Source organism: Patella vulgata, chromosome 8 (assembly GCF_932274485.2).
Source record: "Patella vulgata chromosome 8, xgPatVulg1.2, whole genome shotgun sequence".
Lineage (NCBI taxonomy): Eukaryota > Metazoa > Mollusca > Gastropoda > Patellidae > Patella > Patella vulgata.
In genome coordinates, this window is record NC_065886.2 from 39,628,462 (window position 1) to 39,651,412 (window position 22,951).

Here is a 22,951-nt window from a genome sequence, read left to right on the forward strand (position 1 = left end):
TATATATATTGTTATTTAAATTGTTATGTAAATATTATTCTGAAATAAATTCAGCCAAGCAAATGAAAATGTTTGTTAATACTTCATTTGATGACCTTGTTTCATATTCATTTGGTGGTCAAGTTTCAGTTCTCATTCTTCATCCGGTTTCAATTCTCATTTGGTGATCGGATTTGAAATCTTATTTCAATTCTCATTTGGCGATCTGGTTTAATTCTGATCTGGGAATTGGGTTTCAATTCTCGTTTAATGATCGGTTTTGAAACCATTTTTTTAACATCCAAACGACTAGAATTATCCGTTCAGGCACTCCATCCCGCCACCATCAAGGGAAAACTGCTGACTCGGAAATCCCACCGCCAATGAACTTTTCCTGCTCCATGGTAAAGGAGCCAGCTCCGGACTCGTCAAGCCAGTCTGGCTCCCGAATTTAAATAAAATACTTGTGTCCGGGGGTGCCCTACATCCCCTTTTTGTGCCTGTTCGTTCCACCATGCTCTCTAATGATTACCCCGTTTCTGCGGAGAGCATTAAACCTTCAGACTGATGGTGGTGCCAGAGAACTACCAACCACCCCTACACAACCATACCCAAATCCCACGGACTTTGAATATTAATGCACGTTGTCTACTTTTCACTCGGAGCTAATTAACCATTAGAAATGCTTCCACTACTGATGTCTTCCGTCTTGCTCCAGCCACAGTAGTGGATCGTTCTAAGGACTTCCTTTGAGCAAGTTTTGTCATGATTTGATGACAAAAAAAGTTACTGGCCTATAACTCCCTTAATTTCCAATTAAACCGATCCCAAACTACTGCACTAGAGCTTAATATAAAACCCAACTGCTACGCGAAATAAAATTTTCTTTGTCACCCGAATTTTAAGAATGAATCAATCATTAACTATAATGAATTTTCCACAAAGCTGTGATGGTGTTTATTTTTAATTAATTACACAACAATATAAATTTACAATATCATGCTAAAGATGCATTATGTAAGATTTAGATAAAGAGCTGGCCATTCTTGCTATAATAGCTCAAATATAGATAATGTAAAATGAAAATATTGAAAATTTCATTCAAATTACTTCATTCTGAGCCAAGTTATCACTGTTAGTAGTTTTGACGGGATGTGTGCATTATAACAGGCACTGGTATATTCGAGACTTAGCTTCGCTTTCCCATTTTTAAATTAAATTTTTAAATGGCGAACCGTTCGAATCTAGTTAAAATCTCGGGTAGCCGATGGTGATACCATCGAGAGTTGATTATGATCTTGGTTTGTTAATGAATGTCTAATTAATAAGTCATATAACTAAAGAAAGACCTGCAATAGGCAGATTTAGCTCTCGCATAATGTATATTTAAGCAAACAAGCGGTTGGCATGCAGGATAAGCCCACACTTTGCAATAGCTGGACAGAAAACAAGCTACGTTAATCAAAATCGGATAAAAATTGTGACCTCTAGAGGATCCACAACCTTGGTATTACATACTTTTATTACACTATTTGCGTACAAGAAGCGGTCATTTTGTCGGGCAGTTTCGGTCTGATTTTCACGAGATTCGAACTCAACCATCATTAGGTTGTAACACTGATATATTTAACCGGGTTTTTTTTTAAATCAGATAAAAATTGTGATCTCTTGATGGTCTACAAGCTAAAAACTGGATTTTTTGTACAATAGAGAAAGGAGCCGAGATCTTTGGGATATAAACATACATTTTAGGTTTCATCAAAATCGGACAAAAATTGTGACCTCTAGCGGGTCCACAGCCTTGGTATTACATACTTTTACATTATTTGCGTTCAAGAAGCGGCCATTTTGTCGGTCAGTTTCGGTCCGATTTTTACTAAATTTGAACTCAATCATCATCAGTGTGTAATGGTAACATATTTAAATGATTTTTAAAGTCGGATAAATATTGTGATCTATAGAGGGTCTGCAAGCTAAAGTCGCTATTTTTTCGTACAATCGGGGATTATAATCCAGGAACTTACTGTCCGATATGCGTGAATATTGAAATGAACCGAAAACTTTGGGACATAAACATAAGTCTTAAGTTTCATCAAAATCGGATCAAAATTGTGACCCCTAGAGGGTCCACAACCTTGATATTACATACTTTAACACTATTTGCGTACACAGAGCGGCCATTTAGTCCGACCGTTTCGGTCCGATTTTCACGAAATTCGAACTCAATCATCATTATGGTGTAACGGTGGTATATTAGAATGTTGTTTTTGTTTAAAAAATCAGATCAAAATAGTGACCTCTTGGGGGACCATAATCCAGGAAGTTGCGGCCAATATGCGCGAATATCGAAAGGAATCGAGATCTTTGGGTAAAAACATACAGTTCAAGTTTCATCTAAATCCATTAAGGCTGGGGTTTATGAATATTGTGCATAGGTTCGCACGACCGTACTCTCGTATCATGCGTCTTCTCGGCATGATACTTTTGGGTAGTGTGACACCCTATTGCACTGCTGAACTGTTTCCCACAACCATACCAACTTTCGCGCTTCTTGAAGTGGTTCGAAATCCAGGATTTAGGACCATGACTATTGATTCTGACTCGGAGACTGAATATCAAGTAATTTCGACTTAACTTAAGCGACAGTGGCACTGTGGTCTCTGAATTACATTTTGCATGCATTATGCCCCTTCATGGATCTGTATAACGATTTTCCAGCCGAACATGCATATAGGACGTCACAGAGTTTTAACGCGTTAATCTCATTTATACGTTAACCAGTTAATAAGTTACCTGTCCACTGCCCTGCCATACCTTAAATCGCGTATTTCGCCTGGTGATGTTTGAAAATTCTCTGTAGAGGCCCTATACCTACCACCCACTACCCCCTACTGCAAATTCATGAAACCGCCAATGCAGCATAACAAATACGTAATTCAAAATATATCCGTGCTTCGATATTTTGACACATCCATACGCTATACCCTTGCCCTTTTCTCATAGCCCCCTTCCCCCCCCCCCCCACACACACACACCCAGGGGCGGATCAAGGAATTTTTGCAGGAGGGGGTTAATTGCCAGGTTCCTGAGAAAATGTACCCCGCCCCCTCGGCTTGAAATTTTTTGAGAAATACATTGTCCCTATTGTCATTTTGGCGTATATCCTACACATTGAGCTTTTTAAACAGAGAATTCCAACCTCTTGTTTGACGCCAATTTTTATTATGAATTAATACGACGACATTGTGATTCAATTTTATTGATGCAAAGCATTGTGATATCATCTATGTCTATATCATTATCTCGCGCTTTGAGTGCCCATCCTGTCGTACATCTGACGATAAAGGATAAAGCACAATTATGACACTTTTCTCATAAGAGAAAGGTGGTTTTAAAAAAAAAAAAATTATGCAGCTGAGCAGGGGGGGGGGGGGTCGGACCCCCCCAAACCCCTCTCTGGATCCGCCCCTGGTGACCCCCCCCCCCTCTCTCTCGCTCTTTCTCTCCGCATGACACAGAATCCAAGATTCGCCTTTCGCTGACAGTTTCAGTCACGCTCGGGTAGCTTTGAATGATTGACAATAAAATGCCCTGAGCGAAGACATGCGAAAACGAAAGTGAAAGTAGAATTTCTAAGAAATTAATACGACAATATACTGTGCACCCAATCTTTAATAACTGTTGACGTTAAACACCATACCATATTATGCAGCTGAGCAGGGGGGGGGGGGTCGGACCCCCCAAACCCCTCTCTGGATCCGCCCCTGGTGACCCCCCCCCCTCTCTCTCGCTCTTTCTCTCCGCATGACACAGAATCCAAGATTCGCCTTTCGCTGACAGTTTCAGTCACGCTCGGGTAGCTTTGAATGATTGACAATAAAATGCCCTGAGCGAAGACATGCGAAAACGAAAGTGAAAGTAGAATTTCTAAGAAATTAATACGACAACATACTGTGCCCCCAATCTTTAATAACTGTTGACGTTAAACACCATACCATATTAGACGTATTCTTAACGTTGACTTGCAACATTGTTGTATTTTGGTAAATAAGGAAAGGCAAAGTTTTATTTCCGCAATATTGTGTTAAAACTCAATATCTGCATAGCAAGGCCAAGGCGTGTCTTACAGGTAAGATGATTAATTGATTTTAAATTGACATATATGGGCAGATAATGCAACGGGGTCAATCTGCCCCCCCCCCCATTGTTCTCATGGTAGGGGATTATCAAATACAAAAGGATGAAAACTATTGTCCGCTGCACAGAAATTTGGTTTGGTTTAAGCTAAAACAGAAGTGAAACTCCACAAAAGGAAACGTTATAAATAGTTTACTACATTTACCATACATCTAAATGGAATAGACAAAAAATATTAAAAACCAATCTTACAAAAAATGTGGAATAGCGTCGGCAAATTCAAACAACAGCAGCAGGGCTCACGACAGAGCCATATGGGCCCTGGGACAAGCAACTGAGCTAGGGCGTGTGTGGGGGGGGGGGGCAAAGACATCAAACATGACGGAGTTGCAAAGTACAATGCGCATAAGACTAGTACGCATCAAGTGGCTGACTATTTGGACTCAGACTAGCAATTATTTGCCCATTGACTTCAATGTTAAATGACTGTAACATCACAGGCTGTAGCTTTTTGCTCAACATTCCGTTGGTTCCAATCTTTATAGGCACAATGGGGACAACATTTGGCAATCTCCTCATCATAATTTTGTAGGGGGTTGACCGTTTAGATTTTTTGCTACCACGGATTTGAAGTTGACAGGGGTGAAAATCTCACTTCCGACACAATGATTGCTCTGCAGAAAGACACTTTACACCCCCTATCCCTCCGCTGTAATATCATCAGTATTACCCAAAACTGCTATGAAATTGCAAATTTGATCCCTTTTCTCCAATTCTAGACCAAAAAGTCAACCCAAAAATGCAGGAAGAGGGGAGAAAAAAATTAAGGGAAAAATTGTCTATTTATAACTCGCACTACATTCGTCCAATATGGGGAAATAATTACTAGTCTTAGTCCTATATACCTCACATGTTTCTGCAGTTTAAACAAATCTGTTGTTATCTAATAAACAAACATATATGCAATTCCCTGGCCAAAGAATATGAAAATCTATGCATTTTCAGATGAGCTGTGCGGCATTCTGCAAACACTATAATACATCAGAAAACTGCAGAATTTCAGACAGAAATTTAAAAGCACATGAATTTTGAATTAAACAGAACATTTTTATTTTTGAACATAAATGCATTCTGTAAAAAGATGAGATAAATTCAATATAAATCAAACACGAAAATACTTTAAAACAGTAATCATGATGCAATATTAGACTTTTTAACACTTTCATCGAAAACCACACAGTTTTTCTCTGTTAACGTAGTTTCAAGTGCCAAATTGTGGTCAAATCTAAAATGTTGAAACATGCAGTGCCTATCAATTTTAAAATATCTCCTATATAGCTGTATTTCCATAGGATAAGTAAGTTGAAATAATCTGATTATGTAACACTACAACAGCTTTTTCATCCCTACCCCCAGTTTGGAATCTGATAATTTAAAAGCACACGAATTTTGAATTCCACAGAACATTTTTATTTTTGAACATAAATGCATTCTTCAAAAAGATGAGATGAATTCAATATAAATCAAACACGAAAATACTTTAAAACAGTAATCATGATGCAATATTAGACTTTTAACACTTTCATCGAAAACCACACAGTTTTTCTCTGTTAACATAGTTTCAAGTGCCAAATTGTGGTCAAATCTAAAATGTTGAAACATGCAGTGCCTATGAATTTCAAAATATCTCCTATATAGCTGTATTTCCACAGGATAAGTAAGTTGAAATAATCTGATTATGTAACACTACAACAGTTTTTTCATCCCCACCCCCCGGTATGGAATCTGATACATTGCTGACCAATCATAGGTCGCCCCGTTCACTCGGGCCTGTCAAATGATTTACAATGGCGATGGTGCCTACAACTTTCCTGACCAAGAGATATGCACAACCGTCGATCAACACACAAGCCATTAATGTTATCTTCCAATATGAGAGGCCATGATAAACACACAAGCGTCCTTTTCAAGCTCGGAAATTAAGTCATCACCAAAAAGCAAAGTTTACAGAGGTCCTCGGGGCTGGAACCCAAACTGATTACGATTTGCCCTCCACTTCCACCACAGGTGTCATAGAGATCAGGGATGAAATTGATATGCATCATCGTTCTCCTAAAGCCAGTCCAGGAAGAGATCAGGTTTTGAGATGTAGACCTGAAATGTTAAATTTGGATGACAATGAGAATTCTGGGGCGAATACTATCCAGGGAAATGGTCATTGACATCCAGAAAATGGTCAAAATGTGGAATTCTGTCATTCAGTTAAATGTCAAGGGGAGAAGACAGGCCTGTGCAGTACCAAATTTCCAGCCCATTACTATTAGTGAGCAGAAGTGGGGATGAGGTTGGATGTACTTCTTAAAGTGTATGAAATGCACATTTATCTCACCTGTTTTGCTTCTTTTTTTTTTAATACTTGTGTTGAGGTCAATCATTCCACTCTATGAAACATTGCCCTGGCACCTGAAATGATAGGAGGCTGGGGATAAATATGCAATAAAAAACAGTGAGAAAATAAGAAAAAAATATTGTTTCAACTGGAAATAGAAATAAACCTCTTTATTTCTCGCGAACAGCCCGTCACTGGCCCTCCAAAAAGAAACCAGTTAACAATCAGTAAAAAAGTAAACCTTGAGTGTCACATAAGTCTAAGCCAATCTCAAAGGTAGATGCCATGTTTTGAGGTTCAGTCTAAATATTAAGGCCAACTGCATGTTTGGTCAAAAGTCACACAGGTGTGAATTTTGGAGTGTACATGTTAACATTTCATTGTATGATGTCAAAAACATGTTAGGTCTAAATGTTAAGGCCAACTGCAGACTTGGTTCAAGGTCACAACATGTAAATAGGGTTAGGGCACATGATTTTTTGACACAATTGTGGGTTTGGGCTAGGGTCAGAACTAGGTCTTGGCTTAGGCCTAGGCTACATGCTTTTTGACAAGATTGTGGGTTAGGGTTAGGGTAAGGACTGGGTCTTGGGTTAGGGTTAGGGTCAGTCTTGTTTACATCTCGTGACTTTAGACCAAATCTGGAGTTGAGTTGGCCTTAATATTTAGACCTAACCATGTTTTGATATCATTGTGAACAAAATGTTACACATTTACAACCCAAAATTCACACTCAACCAACGGATACCCCCAATCATGGCTATTTTGATACCAAATAGTCAAAAAACTTACTGCTGGGCAATAAAAAAGCAGTATTCTTACCATTTCCATTCAAAACTTCAGGAAATAAGCCGTTGAAAAAATATCAACATCCCGAGTCGGCCATGCTTCTTTATATCATCAGGACTCAGACTAGCAATTATTTGCCCATTGACTTCAATGGTAAATGTACAATGATTAATTTTAAAATGGTTCATTCAACAATGTTTAAAAGTTTTTACTGCCTACCAGCAATCATATATACTTGCCTATGCTTACTAAAGTGAATAATGAGAAAAGGTCTGATTTAATAATTAATTTCATTTATTTATTTACGCAAGTGCCCCCCCCCCCTCTCTCTCTCTCTCTCTCTCTCTCTCCGGAGTGACAGAATCCAAATACAGAAAAGTCACCTTTTTTTTCTACAATCAAGTAACAGTGTAGCCTATTTTGTTCATTAACTTATACCAACTTATATTAACTTATGTTTTAAAACATTGCTCAGCACTCCTCCGGGCACGTCTTTGTGGTAGGCCTAATGCGTTCTAGTTTTTCGAAGCGACATTTCTAATGATACACAAAACACCGTATCATCACATTTCAAAATTCTCGTACCGACATGGCACGCAGTCACGACGGGTTTACGCACACTTCACGCCAGTTTACGACTAGTTTGCGCACTGGCACGACTCGAGTCGTGCCAATGCGTGCCACGAAATCGTGCAAGCGTCAGCCTTGCTTAAGGATTTCACATGGAGCTAGAAACGAATCAACAAAAGATATAAAGAAGATAGTCCTAGCCACTAGACAAACGATCTAGCCAGAAGAAACCAGTGATTTTAGACCGTTTTTACAACGGGCGGTCTAGAGGGTTTTGAAAGACACCCATATCTAGTCCCTCGCAAGAGAGGCATGAGACTCTCAACCTTCAATCGAGGAAAGTAACCGACAAGGTTACACCGGCAACAATCAGTCGATCAACTGCGCTATAACTGACTTCCTGTCCCACGGCAGCTGAGGACCAACAAGCAAGGAGGATTGGTCGATTTGGAACAAAGCAAGGGCAGCAGGAAAAAAGAACAAACTTTATCAACCATTTCAGGTTTCTGTTGGTTTTGCATTTATTAGGACAGGATTGCCTACCCGAACACGCCTTTGCCAGTTACCCCTATTTCGTAAAGATGGTTTGAACAACAATTTGAAAAATAAATGGCAGCGTGTCTCTGATGTTCAGAATGATAATCATAAAGCTTTTGAAAGTATGACGTCACGTCACTCATAATGCGTTACTATGACAAACTAGGGAATAACTATGCCATTGTTATTGATTATATGACATTTGTCAAATAAACCTCATAACAATTAAACGAACAACAATAACATTAACAGAGCGCAGTTTTTATAGGAAACAATCACTTGATTTTATTCTAAAAGCACAACGTTTCGATAAGTATACTCTTATCGTTATTAAGCACCACGACATTTAGGAAACTTGACATTGAACATTGCAACTCGATTATCATAGCAAGACATTTTAGTTGGAAAGTACGCGACTTGGTATTCGCGATGATATTTTCTATCGACGAATCTGAGAGGTCCCCAGCTGGGCCAAGAACCAATCGAAATCAGTGCAGAAAAATGTAAGGTATTACGCGAAGGCCTTGATAAGATATGCGGAGTTACAGCGAAATCGATCCTTCTTCTGAAGATGATGGACCGACAGAAAACTCACGAGGTTGGCCTTTGTTAGGACGGTTGCCATTATAATACACGTTGCAGTATCTGAATACAGATTAACATGCGTCGAGTTTGTTTTATTCGTCCACGCACTTCAAGACTACACCAATGTTGTCCAATATTGTCCCCATTATCAGATCTATGCGCCAACAGTTTAAAAGTATATATTAGTAGATAAGTTTTATATCCCTACATTTTCATGCGGACGTATATTGTCGTCGTCCATGTACTTGCGGACGTCCGTCCGTCTGTCGGTTCACATTTTGTTTTGTAAAACCGTAATTTCATGGATTATGGTCCTTGATTGTTTGCAAATCGCCGTCTTTATCTTGTGGGCACCTTCTAGAGGTCACAATTTGATTTTTAAAAAAAAATAAAAAAATTCATATATATATCACCAATATACGTGGTTTCTTCTTGCCAGTGTTGTTATTACAAGTAGGGTTATAATAGTGTGTTGTAAACGGGAAACTAGACAAGTGCACCGTGACCCCTTATCAATGATCTACTTAGATTATGATTATATTTTTGATTTAAAGTTCTAAATTCAAGACAATCTTATTGTATTCAAATGTTATCTTCTTTTTCATTTCTCCAGGTGGACATTCCATTATATATCATCCCTAGACACACTTTTAGAACATTTCGTGGAAATTTCTGTATCGTGGCGTTTGCTCGGTAGGTTAATCTGGAATCACCCCACTGGAAGGAAATGAAATGAAATGAAATGGGTTTAACGTCCTACTGTTCTGCTCCTAACCTGGGCTAATGAAGACGGGAATACGCCATACAGTGTGCTATGAGGGAAATTTTGCCCGGGCAGCGGCGCTACGGCCTACTCTTATATCGAATTCCAACTGCCAAGGGATCTTTTACGTGCACGCCAATGTGTACACGGGACCTCGGTTTTTCGTCCCATCCGAACGACTAGACAGCTGTCCTTGTCAGGCCCTCCATCCTGCATCACTGACAAGGGGAAACCACGCCGGAAAATCTGAATGAACTTTCTCGGCCAATGCAGGAATCGAACACCTGACCTCCAGGCTAGCGAGCCAGCGTCTTACCCACTTAGCCACGTGATCCCCCCACTGGAAGGAAATGTGGGTATGATTGTAATGTCATTTTGGCAGCAATCCCTTGTGTCATTGTTACCCCTGAAATCATTAACCGTGAAAATGCTGCTTGGCGGCGTAAACAAAACACATGTAATAGTGTATTGTAAGTAATAGGCTAGACAAGTGCACGGTGACACCTTATCAATGACCTATTTAGAGTGTGATTTATGTTTTTAACAATTGTATTATTAATAGATATAGCAATATGACTAGTATAGCTGATTTAATACAAACATATATTTCTTTTTAGGATATTTCAACCAACATGTCATCGGACCAGACTCCTCCTTTTGATGTTTCGAAAGCTTCTGCTACATCCAGCTCAGTATCAGCACCGCCAGTCACTAACGCCCCGGATTCTACAACAGTAGCATCTTCTACATCAACTACACCATCGCAGGATACACCTACCACATCTAATTCGGCAAATACAGACACTGCAAACACAAATCAGATACCGACACAGTCCACTACAACTGCTGAGAATTCCACTATGGACCCAAAACCGCCAGTCACTAACGCCCCGGATTCTACAACAGTAGCATCTTCTACATCAACTACACTATCGCAGGATACACCTACCACATCTAATTCGGCAAATACAGACACTGCAAACAAAAATCAGATACCGACACAGTCCACTACAACTGCTGAGAATTCCACTATGGACCCAAAACCGCCAGTCACTAACGCCCCGGATTCTACAACAGTAGCATCTTCTACATCAACTACACCATCGCAGGATACACCTACCACATCTAATTCGGCAAATACAGACACTGCAAACACAAATCAGATACCGACACAGTCCACTACAACTGCTGAGAATTCCACTATGGACCCAAAACGAAAGGTGCCCAAAAGACTGCCAACAAACGAAAATCATAGACCCTTGACCACCAGTAGTGACCAGAACTCGAGAGTGGATGGACGGACATCTGGGACTGCCAATAACGGTCAGTAAACTTTTTCTACAGGTGTCATAATTTGAACATATACCTGTTTGGTAAATCTAGATTTTTTTTCCCCGTAATTCTAGCACTCGCGTTCTCTTCGTCTTCTCGTCTGGTGGACAGTTCGTTTGTCACCGGAATCAACCGTTCATGCCCGGAGCCATCCGTTCACGACGGCAACTTGACATATTCGAAGTTGTTTTAACCAACCATCTCCAACTTGTTCACTATGAGGAAAAAATAAACGAGGTTATCACTCACTATCTGTCATATTATTAAAGTCTTGTTAACACCTGGAATGGGTTATATTTTTTAAACAGACAGAGAGTTAACTAGCCGATCTCTCCAACCGAAACTCCAAGATGAAAGTAACCAACAAAGTCTACAGGTAAAACGAATATTTTACTGATTGATACTACATCTAGCCCTAACTGATTGCATTCACTAAATCTAGCTATATATAGCCTTAACTGATCCCATTCACACATTTAGCCCTAACTGGTAACATTCACTATATTTAGCACTTAACTGGCCCCATTCACAACACCTAGTTTAACTAATTCCATTCACTGCATCTAGCCCTAACTAATTCCATTCACATAATTTGAGAATAAAATCAGCCATATTTCGAGAGCATGCGCTTAAAAGTACTAAGTCTGAAAAGGAAAAGTCGATTGGGTTGAAACAAACTTTTGCCACCAACAAGTACAAACACTGAATGAAGCATAGCCAAAAGAACTACAACTATAGTTTTATTATTGTCTTCGTACCAGACTATCTTGTGAACTTACCCATGAAATCACCAGAAATGGACAAAACTGGCTATAGGGTTGTCATCAGGTACCCGCAACTGACAGGACTAACCCCAACACAGATACGAGTCGACATGGTCTCCCCTTTAGGGGATGATACCCCTTTCTTTTTCATAGTAAAGAGGTGAGCTGTTGTGGAATGTATGCATAGCCGAAAGAGCCTTGAGGATGACCCCCGTCGTGGAAGGCCATCAACAGCATCTATTCAAGAAAACATTACTGGTATGCATGATATTGTGATGGTTGATCGACATATTGCCAGTATTGTTGGCATCTCTCATCGAGGGTTAAGCAAATTTCTAGATTGCTTAGAAAGACAATTCCACTGCAAGATCCTCGAAGCTAAACAAGCTTGGAAGACTTATAACACTAGGAACACAAATCCCGAGTGTTCCAAGCAAATTGTTTGCAATAACTCGATTTGACGCCTGATGAAAATCGTCACAATTGTCATGTAAATGCTATATCGTGAAGTTAGCATAAAATTAAATATTGGCGAAAACACCCAATAGGAATTGGTAAGATTTTGATTTAAACAAAAATACCCAAAACATAAATGCTGAAGTTGAACAAGGAATTTTTGGAAAATCATTAACGGGTAACAAAAAAAGTTTTATCCCCCTTTATGTCAAATGTTTGCAATTGATAACAGTATTTCACGTGCGTGGTGACTACTGACGCACCAGGCCATGTATAAGCACGCAAGTCCAACATTTATACCGTTATTGGAGTCCCAGGGGCCTGCGATGTTTGGTGGGCGGGTATTTACCCACAAATTATGAATTGGGTGGCTAGAATCTGATGAGCCAGGCGATATGTTTGACATTGGTTGAGCAATATGGTTATGAAGTAATGGCGACCGGAATTTGTCAGTAGTGTTGTAAATCGCATTGAAACCACGTGATCTTTTCCACTAGAATATAAGCCTACAACCCACATACCCTTTCAATTTCAGTATTTTTACTACATATACATGTAGCTGTAAACTTCTAGTTCAGATATGATTTAAGGCCAAATTACAAACATATCAATAATTGTGTAATTTGCTTACAAATATAGATATACATGTAAGACAAAAACTAATTGTTTATTGAAGTAAAACAATTATTGAAAATCAAAATTACGTAGTAACTCTTCAAAGCTAGTTATCATCATCATCGCTATAATTACTATATGTATATAAATATTAAATTCGACCTCTTTAACAGCCGTTCATTTTCTCATTGACTACACTTACACAGACATGTACAAAACAGGTCCGGTGCGGTTTCCTCTTGTCAGTGGTACAGACCGGGGGTTGGGGCTGGAAAGAACAGTGCCCAGTCGTTCGGATGGAACGAAACAAATAGTTTAAACAACATTTGATTCAACAAACTGAATCGGATTGAACAACAAAGTAGGGGCTATAAGTTCTCTCAAAACAGTATTTCTACTAGTATATCTGTAAAACTTTAGTTCATTTAAAATTTGAGGCTAAATTCATGACAAATATTTGAATTGAAAGAAAGTGTATCCGGAGCTTTATCACTCGGGAATTTGTAGGTTTTAAAGGGGATACAAACGAGAAGCACTGGTTTAAACAGTTTATTAAAACCAAAAAAAGCACAAAGAAAACACTGAAAATATAAATACATATAATTACAAACATGCCAGACAGAACATAATCAAAATATAAAAAAATATACAAAAGAAACATAAAATACGAACTAAATACATTTAAAAACATTTAGAAAGAAGAGGAGAACAAGAAAACTAAACATACCCTGGGAAAGGTGTCTTAATTATATCAACCAGTACGGGAGAGCTATATTATACAAGCTAAAATAAAACAAACACCACAATAAATAAATACCACTGGGAAAAGGGCGAAAATGGCGAGAAAACTAGATAGTTTACCAGGTAAACTCATTAAAAGAACTGTGAACACAATTACAACACAACACACTGGACACCACATCTTGGCTAGATTCCAAAACACCAAACAGATACAAACACATACACCATACATAAACTTTATTTACTTACATATATATAACAAAACATTTACAAATTCCACCCTACTACAAAAGCATCTATAACTATGTCATTTCTCGCTAAAATAGATAATATGACAAATTCTAAATAATACTGTAAGTGAGTGGCGATTGTAATAAAGAGAAAATAAATCAAATGTTCAGTATCAAACAGGATAATGAAAACGTACATACGCATGCATTATGCTAGAGGGGATATTTGGCCCAAACACAGACGTTACAACGGTCTACTATTTATTTTGAATTCGTGCGGTCGAGAGTTCTTTTACGTGCACGCCAACGTGTACACGGGACCCTGGTTTTATATCCCATCCGAACATCTAGAGGCTACCCATGCAACATCGTTGGCAAACGTGTGTACACCTCGAAGATGTTGAAAAATAAATGAAACCATCGACTTTTACAGGTATTTCACAGATAGGCTTAGAACTTCGTATATTGACACAAAGCATATTTTTGTCAAACAACTGGACTGCAGGCAACTAACGCTACCTCATAGCCCGAGGACGTAAGGGTTAGGTCCCACTGGACATGTTTGGCCTCGGCGAATAACTGCCACGTTGCAAGCCATTTCTAATGGGACTACTCAGGTTTTTGGGTAAAAATATCGGGAACATCGAGAGCCATCGGGAAAAAATTTGTTTATTTTCACATCGCCGATGATTTTCACCCAGTGGGACATAGGCTTTAGCTTCAGGTTCAGACTATCGTCATATTTAGCTATAGACGGCGTCTTGCAGACGACAAGATGGACCCACGTTTTAAACCACTGTTCAAAGCTCGCATTGGTCTTTGTGACCCTTACAACATTATTTATTATTTATCAATTCCAGATAATAATTCATGTATTTTGAGAACGCACATAATCAAAACGCGTGTTGCATTTTCAACAAATAAACTACAAAATAATTCATTGTTATAGGAAGATGGGGAACCTACAGTGCAAGAGCTACAGGATTTTGCCGGTGAGAAGAATTACGTTTTTGGTGACTCAGAAACAGGTAATTCCAATTGTGTCCACTCACTTTTAAAATTCCACTGGACTGTTTTCCTATATTTTTTATCGTCTTCTCCGTCCGTACACTCACCCGTTCGCACTTATATGTGTACTGATCACTGACTAATCAAAGTTAAGCCCATCGCCTATTTTTCATTAAAGCAAATCGTAAAATAGTTTGTATTGAAGTAACATACCGTTCGATTTCGTTCATTTCGCAAAAGTAGTTACAGAGTTATTGCTTCTAATTTCTGTAATTGTATAAACGTTATCTGTATTCGGTATTCAGAGTTCAGATCTTAACTGGAATGGTTAGAAATGGAGTAAAGATCTTGTAGTTACCGAGCCAGCATCTTAATCACTGTACCACCGCAGCTCCCTTGATTAAACACAGTTTATAGCCAAAATAATGTCGTCGTATATTAAGTCAGATTTTGTAAGAATCGGTGTGATATATTACCCCTCCAGATTTGTCCGAAACTTTTATTGAACTTAGATGCACAATGAACACGATGATGTGTTTTATTGCATGTCAAGATACATCTATTTAAATCCGTGGCCATTTGATATCCCTTTGAAGAATAAATGACCTGTATTTTCTTTTATAAACAGGATCTGTCCCATTTCAAAACACTGAAAGGAATACTAGTATGTCTGGAATGACTTTAGGGCTTGATAAATCAAACAACGCATCTGGTGGCCAGGGTGGTGTTGGTGCTGAAACGATGCACATTCCTGATGGTCAGAGTGCTGGTGACAATAAGACAACACCTGGTCGCCAGGAACGTGAAGATGACAAAAAAGAATCAACCGAAGCCCAAGATGGCGGCGATGGTGACAAACACAACACACCTCATGGTCAGGGTGGTAGGGATGGTGATGCTAGCCAGACAACAACTAATGATCTGGATGATGTCGATGCCAACAAAAACCCAACTGATGCCCAGGATGACGATGATGCTCGGAGCAAGAAAGCATCTGATAGTCAGGGTGGTGGTGGTTACAACGGAAATACATCTCATAGTCAGGATAGCGGTGAGCAATCGTTTTCTTTTATTTAACTCGGTCGCTTTACTGACACCAATTAAATATTTATATATTCGATATTGACACGCGACCGTCCACTTCTCATAAGGCCTGGTAGACGTACCACACGCCTCTTTAATTATGGGTAATTCGCCATACGAACTTCGATTAACCAGAATTTATTAATACTTATAATATGGGTTACAGTCTCCTTCTACGTACTGTGATTTTGAAGAAAAGTCTTTCTGAGGAAACTGACCAGTTCGAGAAAAATCGTTAAACGATGGCCAGCACCAGCGCATATCTGGGACGGTCCGAAAAAGCCAAATAGAATGAAAACCAAAGTTCCGCTTTCCTATCAGTTTGATGTGTTTGGTTTAAGAGAACAAAGTCAACCAAAGCTCTATTAATGATATTTAGCTAAACATTACGGATTTATAATATGAAATTGAATAAAAGGTAACTATAGAACACACACAACTACCAGTTGCCTACTATATTTATAGAAAATGTTCTCACAGAAATCCCTCAATTTTATTTCTTCCACAAAATCATTTATATTACGGCTGTTTCACTGGACCTGTTGAGTCCCTAAATCCGATATAAGCTAAGCGATTGGACCACTTTCGAAAGGGCTGGCACTTAACTGAAAATAGTCATTCCGTATCATTACCAAATTTTTAATAAATACGTTCTAATCTTTGGGTTCATATACCTTTATTTGTGATTGAGTGGATTAATTAACAGGGCTTCTTGGGTTTTATATGTGGGTCGAAAGCCGGGAATGGGGGAGGTGTCTATCCAAAATACATCCGCAACCACCCTTTGGTGTGCCGAATTGGTAGTTTGAAGTCAAGGGCCCCAAAATCTTAAAGTCCTCCTACCAAGATGTATATTAGTTTTGGCAAGATCACATTCCTTTCTTAAACTCACTGTCGTCTTAAACATCTGTTATCGTCGTCGACTTTCATCAATTTTGTTGGGGATCGGGAGAGGACCTCATAAGTGTAATAGCCTAGGGTCTCCTTACATCTAAGTCCAGTGCCGTGTAAGCCAAGGTGGATCCCACGCAAAGGTGCCACTACCACGCTATCGGTCATACTGTTATTGTCTGTAATTGTTTTCCAGGAACTGACGGGGATAGTTTGGACGATGATGATGATGGACACTCAGGTACCGCACGACATCCAATAAGAATAAGGTAAATACAAAAGCTCGGTATAGTCGGTGTGTAACAAGATAATACCTTACATAAAGTGTATATATATTTTTTTAATTATTCCCCTTGATTTTGGAAGATGAAACAAATAAATATGCAGTATTGAAACCATACTAGTGTGGCGCTGCCTTTTCGGATTTGATCCTTGAACTGTCAACTGCTTGTTAGTCATGTGAAATCTGTTTCAAAAATGTTTGAAATTACGCCAGGTCCACTTCGGTTTGTCTACAAATGGGATTAGTGTAGACAGTGACAATGTTCCTTTAGGGTTAAATATAATTCATTGTTCTTTCAGACAAATAACACCACCACGAACCAGAGATGTCTGTGACCTCCATAAACACAAAGATGCTGCATTTTATTGCCCTGGGAACTCTCAGTATATATGCACGACCTGTGTTCTAAAAAATCTAAACGTGGAGGTGGACTTGATCCAGGATCGTAGAAAACAGGTAGAACGCGAGCTTAAACACATGAAGTTGGAAGTAGACGAACAAACTCAAAAATGTAAGTCTAATATCGATTCTTTGCACCATGAACAAAAGGAGATCCGCAGGTCCACGGCACAAATCAACACGAGGGTAGATGAGCAGGTAAAACGTTTGTGCGATAAAATAAAAAGTCTCGGTGACGATATTAAAAAAACCAATGGTAAAATATATTACGAAAACAACGAACAAATAAAGGTACATTCTCAGAAAATGAAGGCATGTAAATCAGAATTGGAGTCCATTTCAAAACGCATAAAACAGTCCATAGCAAACACATCGGTTCGGAACATGTCAGAGTCTTCGCGTAAACTTCAGAAAGAAAAACAAAACCAAGAAGAACTGGAGGCCCCGTTGGAATTTCCCGAATTACAGAAAGTTGAATTTAATGAAGCTGAATTGGACGAATTCCGAATTACGTCATTAATGGAAATGCTTGGTACCTTAGACGTAAACGAGAGTAGTTTGTTGGCAGATTTGTCCAGAGGCAATGTCCACGATGTTCACGAGGTCGAGAAGGTCGACGAGATCGATAGTACTAAAGAAAACATCGAGAAATCGGTCGATCTCATTGAAGAACCCGAAGCCATAGCTGATGATACAGCAGAGGAAGAAGCTGAAAGAAACCACCAAGAAGACATCAAGGGATTGGTGAGATACGAAGTTACTAATCAAATACAGGAATTACTCCAATCAAGGGATGGTTACATAATGATGCATGAACTTTTGGGTAATGAAAATGGACAGCGCCTTCTGGCCGAGGTCCTTGGAACAGAGCGGGGAAGCATGTTTGTCAAAGAATTTCTAATAAAGCAATATGACCAAGCCTTTCTTAAAGAGTTACTGTCGACAGAGCCTGGACAAGTGTGGCTTAAATCCTTCTTTTCCACTTCTTGTGGAAAAATTGTTTTTTACCAGTTTATTGTTTGCGAACAGGGCTTGGAGTTGGTAAGAGCCTTTTTGAATACTGAATCTGGACTTCTTTTGGTATCTAAATTTCTAATCACCGAGAAAGGGCTATCACTGGTAGAACATATTCTGTCCAAGCAGTGCGCACTGCCATTGGTTAAAAAATTCGTACGGTCCGAAATCGGTAAATCACTGGTTGGGGAGTTCATTTCAAATCCTGATGGAATTTTGCTGCTTAAAAAATTTCTTCTAACTTTAAATGGACGACAGTTGATCAAAGAATTCCTTCCAAACCAAGTGGGTAAAATTTTAGTGAAAGAATTTTTGATAGGGGGAATAGGAAGAAATCTATTAAAGCAGATACTCACTGAGCAATTTGGACTCTCCTTGATGAAGGAATTTATAATTACGTCTCACCAAGGGAAAGCGCTTTTACAAGACTTGCTGAACACCACAACTGGTCAGTCTGAGATACGAAATTGGCTGCCTTCGAATACTGGGAACGCTTTACTCAGACAAACTCTCGAAACCGGCCAAGGTCTTGCGTTAGTGAGGGAATTTCTGGATACAAATATTGGTCGAGCTTTGGCGAAAGAAAGAATCGATGCTGATAGACCTACCTACATAGAAAATATTGAAATGCTGAACGTCCAATCTTTACCCTGGTTGATCGAGTGTAAACCTGGAAATACCAACCTATCAATCGTCTTAAGGTTAGCAATGCCCGAAACTGGTCATTTCCTCAATTGGGTGTTGGTCAATTTTTCCCTGACATTAGAAAATAACCAAAACGACGAGGAGTCGATCAGGTTAGAAAATATCAGATACAGATTTAAGCCTGGTTCTACATATGTCTGGTCGGACGTTATACCTTTAAACGTTTTAGACAATCCTCAAAATGGCTACTTGGATGGATCGGGAAAGGATACGGTGACTGTCCACGTTGATTTATTGTCTTACAGTACGACTAAACTTTAAATAAAATTATTCTGGTATTACGTTGCGTTTTATTTAGCTATTGTTTACTCAATTTCATCTTGGTCTAAAGACATTTTGTTTTTCTATGACGTTTTTTAAATGTCGGGGGATCTGCTTAAAGTAGCTAAGTCTCTAACTCAATATCATCCAAAGTCTTACACGTTGAAAACGCGAATTATTTGTCAATGCAAATCAACATTGATGGTGTGATCTTACCGGGGAAATGCAGGCTTCCGATATCCAATATTTAAGACAAAATAAACATTTTACCATTGGTACACAAATCGTGTACCATAGTGCGTTTCAGTGTCGTTTGTAACAAGTGACCAGAAAGAACGAGCCTGCTAGACATATTCCACAACTAATGTCAAACGGTCACGCCATATCTTATCTGCAGAGCATGCGCAATAGACTGGAATATCTAGACGCTAAAAATTGCTATTCGGTTGAGGCTCTTGCCTTTTTTCGCTGGACGTAACTGATTTTAAATTAGAGTCAAAACGGAAACAATTGAATGTAAATCAGTTTATATACAATCATATTACATTGTTATATGCGTTACGACCCATTTGGGTCAATTTCTAGGTCCCAAATATTAGCGATTTAGCTCCTTTAAATACAAATATTCCGGCACTTCGTTCCGTTTTATTTTGCGATTGTTTGCTCTATTTCATCTTGATCGAAAGATATTCCATTTTTGCAAGATGTCTGGAATGGGGGAAGAAATCTATGCGCGCTCATTTTAAGTCTTATTGAAATTATTCTTGCATTTCATTTTTTCTTTGGATTGCTTACTCAATTTTATCTTGTTTAAAGACATTCCTTTTCTCTATGATTTCTGAAATGTCGGAAATTGTTAGAGATACTGATAGTACTAGTAGTAGTAGGCCTAGTGATTCATTTCATAGACATAGTCTTGCTAGGGCTAGGCGAGTTATTGATGGATGTCCTGACAAAATTTCCCTCATTGCACCCTGCATGGTATATGCCAGTCTTCATTAGCCAACACAAAAAATACATCAAAATAGGACGTTAAACCCCATTTCATTGACCATGTGGTATCTACGGCGTCTACGCGTGAAACTATAACGACTCAACGACTGAACGAGTGTAGAACTGTAGTGTAGATAGTGCTACTATCTGACAACCAAAAAAAGAAGAAAGACCTGTGTCACTTATGTAGTATATTTGTACGCTTATGTGCTCTAAGAACAAGTTTTTTGTGGAAGATATTCAAACATAAATATACCTGATTATTATTGTCCATGGCTACGATTGAACGATGCCACCAATGTGGAGCAGACGACAGGGGCGGTTCTTTATTCGAAACTATGACTATGCATTCAAAATTATGTTAACGACATGAACACCAGAAATGGTGAATTAAAGACACATAAAAATATAAAAGAAAGCAAACTATTAAAAGTTGTATTAAAATTTAGCATAAAACAATATGTTAGTGTTAACTTCCGTTAAAAATTATTGATGCTCCCTATGCAACTTTCTGGTAGTAGGAATGACTTTCCTCGAAGGGTAGCCTCGGTCATCCAAGCCCGTTAGTCGAGGGAGCTATCGCGGAGGAGCCATATTGTCTGGATGACCGAGACTACTTGAAGGGAGGTTTTGTTTTTATGACGCAAGCTTCGGCTAAAATCGGAACCACGCCTTGATGGATGTGACATGTGGAGAAATTACATTGGAAGAAAATACCGATGTCGAAGTTACATATGTCGATTATGCACTAGTAGAAATTACAACAGTTGAAAGATCAGATGTAGAAAATACAAACGTTACAAGGCGCATTTGTACATGTGTTTTTTCGTTAGTGGACAATACTTTTCTATTTTGTAAAATCGAACATGGAAAAATCATCAAAACAACACTTTCATATGCTGACATAGTAACTTCTACTCGTGTTTACATGTCTTTTAATGTGGCGTCGATCCCCTTCCATAAGAAACGACCTAGTTCAGCTTTGAACGTAGGCCTCTTTACACTCGTCCTATACGTTCAGGAACCGCTCTATTAAATCCTTGTCGAAATAATTTTACTGGGCAACTTTTTACTTCTAAACGGTTGCGTGGCAGTCTCCGTGAATGCCTGTACAATGTAAAGGAACATTTTAGTGAGAACATAAGAGGGTAACGCATAAACAGATTTTAATTTTTACCCCTAGCTTACATAAATTTCATTTCGTCATATATTATATGCCCGAGTTACGTAAACTGGTGCGTTATCCTATATTTAGATTTCAATGACTTCTACCAAGGTGTTTGGCAGAAGGGGGCGTATTTTAAACAGCATGTTGTGTCGCACATACTGACCTCACTCCTTGATATAACCCCTGCAAATGGTTTTCATCCTTTGGTATGTTAAGTATTGCCAATCTGTTTCACAGCGGTAATGCAAAAGCCTGATTTTAACTCTGTGTAAGATAATGTACATTTACGTTCACGTGCAGTATAGGCCCAAGAGTGACTAGTGATCACACGGCTACGAAAACTCGTGCAATGTTTAAAGGAGCTAAATCGCAAATATTTGGGACCTACAGATTGACACAAATGGGTAGCAACGTATATAACAATCTAAATAAACTGATTTACATTCAATCGTTTCCGTTTTTACTCTAATTTAAAATCAGTTATGTTCAGCGAAATACGCCAGAAGTCTCAATCGAATGGCAATCTCTAACGTCTGGTTATTCCAGTCTACACCGATAGTATTTATTGCGCATGCTCTCAAGATAAGAATATGGGGTCACGGTTTGACATGACATGGAATATGTTTAACCTCATTCTTCGAGTCGCTTGTTACAAATTGCGCTGAAACGCATTATTGGTACACGATTCGTGTACCAATCGTAAAATGTTTATTTTGTCTTAAATATTGGATATCATAAGGGGGGGGGGGCTTTATGAAATGTGGACCCATGGGACCAAGTCCATGCCTATCTCCGCCAATGGTACCAATTTTTGTGGCTTCTGAAGCATGGTAAAATATCAAATTACAGAAAGGCCCATGTTTAGACTGACTGTTTAGTACATTATTGTATATAACATATTAAATGTACAAATAAACTTACGACGCAAACAATTGTAATACATCCTAAAATATATAGTCCGGGAGCTAGGTGGGTTTTGTTCAACATGGAAGGTGCGGAAGGTTTGGCATGCTAGTGGTGTATGGCTGGGTTAGGAGACCCCAGAAACCCAATTCTTAAGTTGCGCCAGTGGTGGGTGTGGTAGGAGGAGCCACCCATAGTACCCCTCAAAATGGGTTTATTCAACATGGAAGGTGCAAGTTCCACTTCAATGGCATTTGATAGAGGAATGTGCCCTGAATTCGGAAATATAACTTAAGAATAGGATTTTTGGTGGAAAGGCCACTTAAGAAGAGGTCAAAGGTCACTAATTAGCAATT

General features: G+C 38.9%; 1 protein-coding gene across 2 annotated transcripts; it reads left to right on the forward strand.

The window, feature by feature from the left end:
* Positions 1 to 3,958: 3,958 nt before the first annotated feature.
* On the forward strand, positions 3,959 to 22,294 carry LOC126831155 (serine/threonine-protein kinase fray2). Of its 2 annotated transcripts, none has more exons than XM_050561834.2 (7): positions 3,959 to 4,108; positions 10,367 to 11,072; positions 11,390 to 11,457; positions 14,837 to 14,915; positions 15,524 to 15,946; positions 17,066 to 17,138; positions 17,452 to 22,294. In XM_050561834.2, the coding sequence occupies exons 2-7, from the start codon at positions 10,382 to 10,384 to the stop codon at positions 19,529 to 19,531; spliced, it is 3,414 nt and encodes a 1,137-aa protein (XP_050417791.1). In that variant the 5' UTR covers positions 3,959 to 4,108; positions 10,367 to 10,381; the 3' UTR covers positions 19,532 to 22,294. The 2 variants fall into 2 exon arrangements, with proteins under 2 accessions (XP_050417791.1, XP_055958620.1); XM_056102645.1 differs by lacking the exon at positions 3,959 to 4,108 and adding an exon at positions 9,607 to 9,679.
* The last annotated feature ends 657 nt before the right edge of the window (positions 22,295 to 22,951 follow it).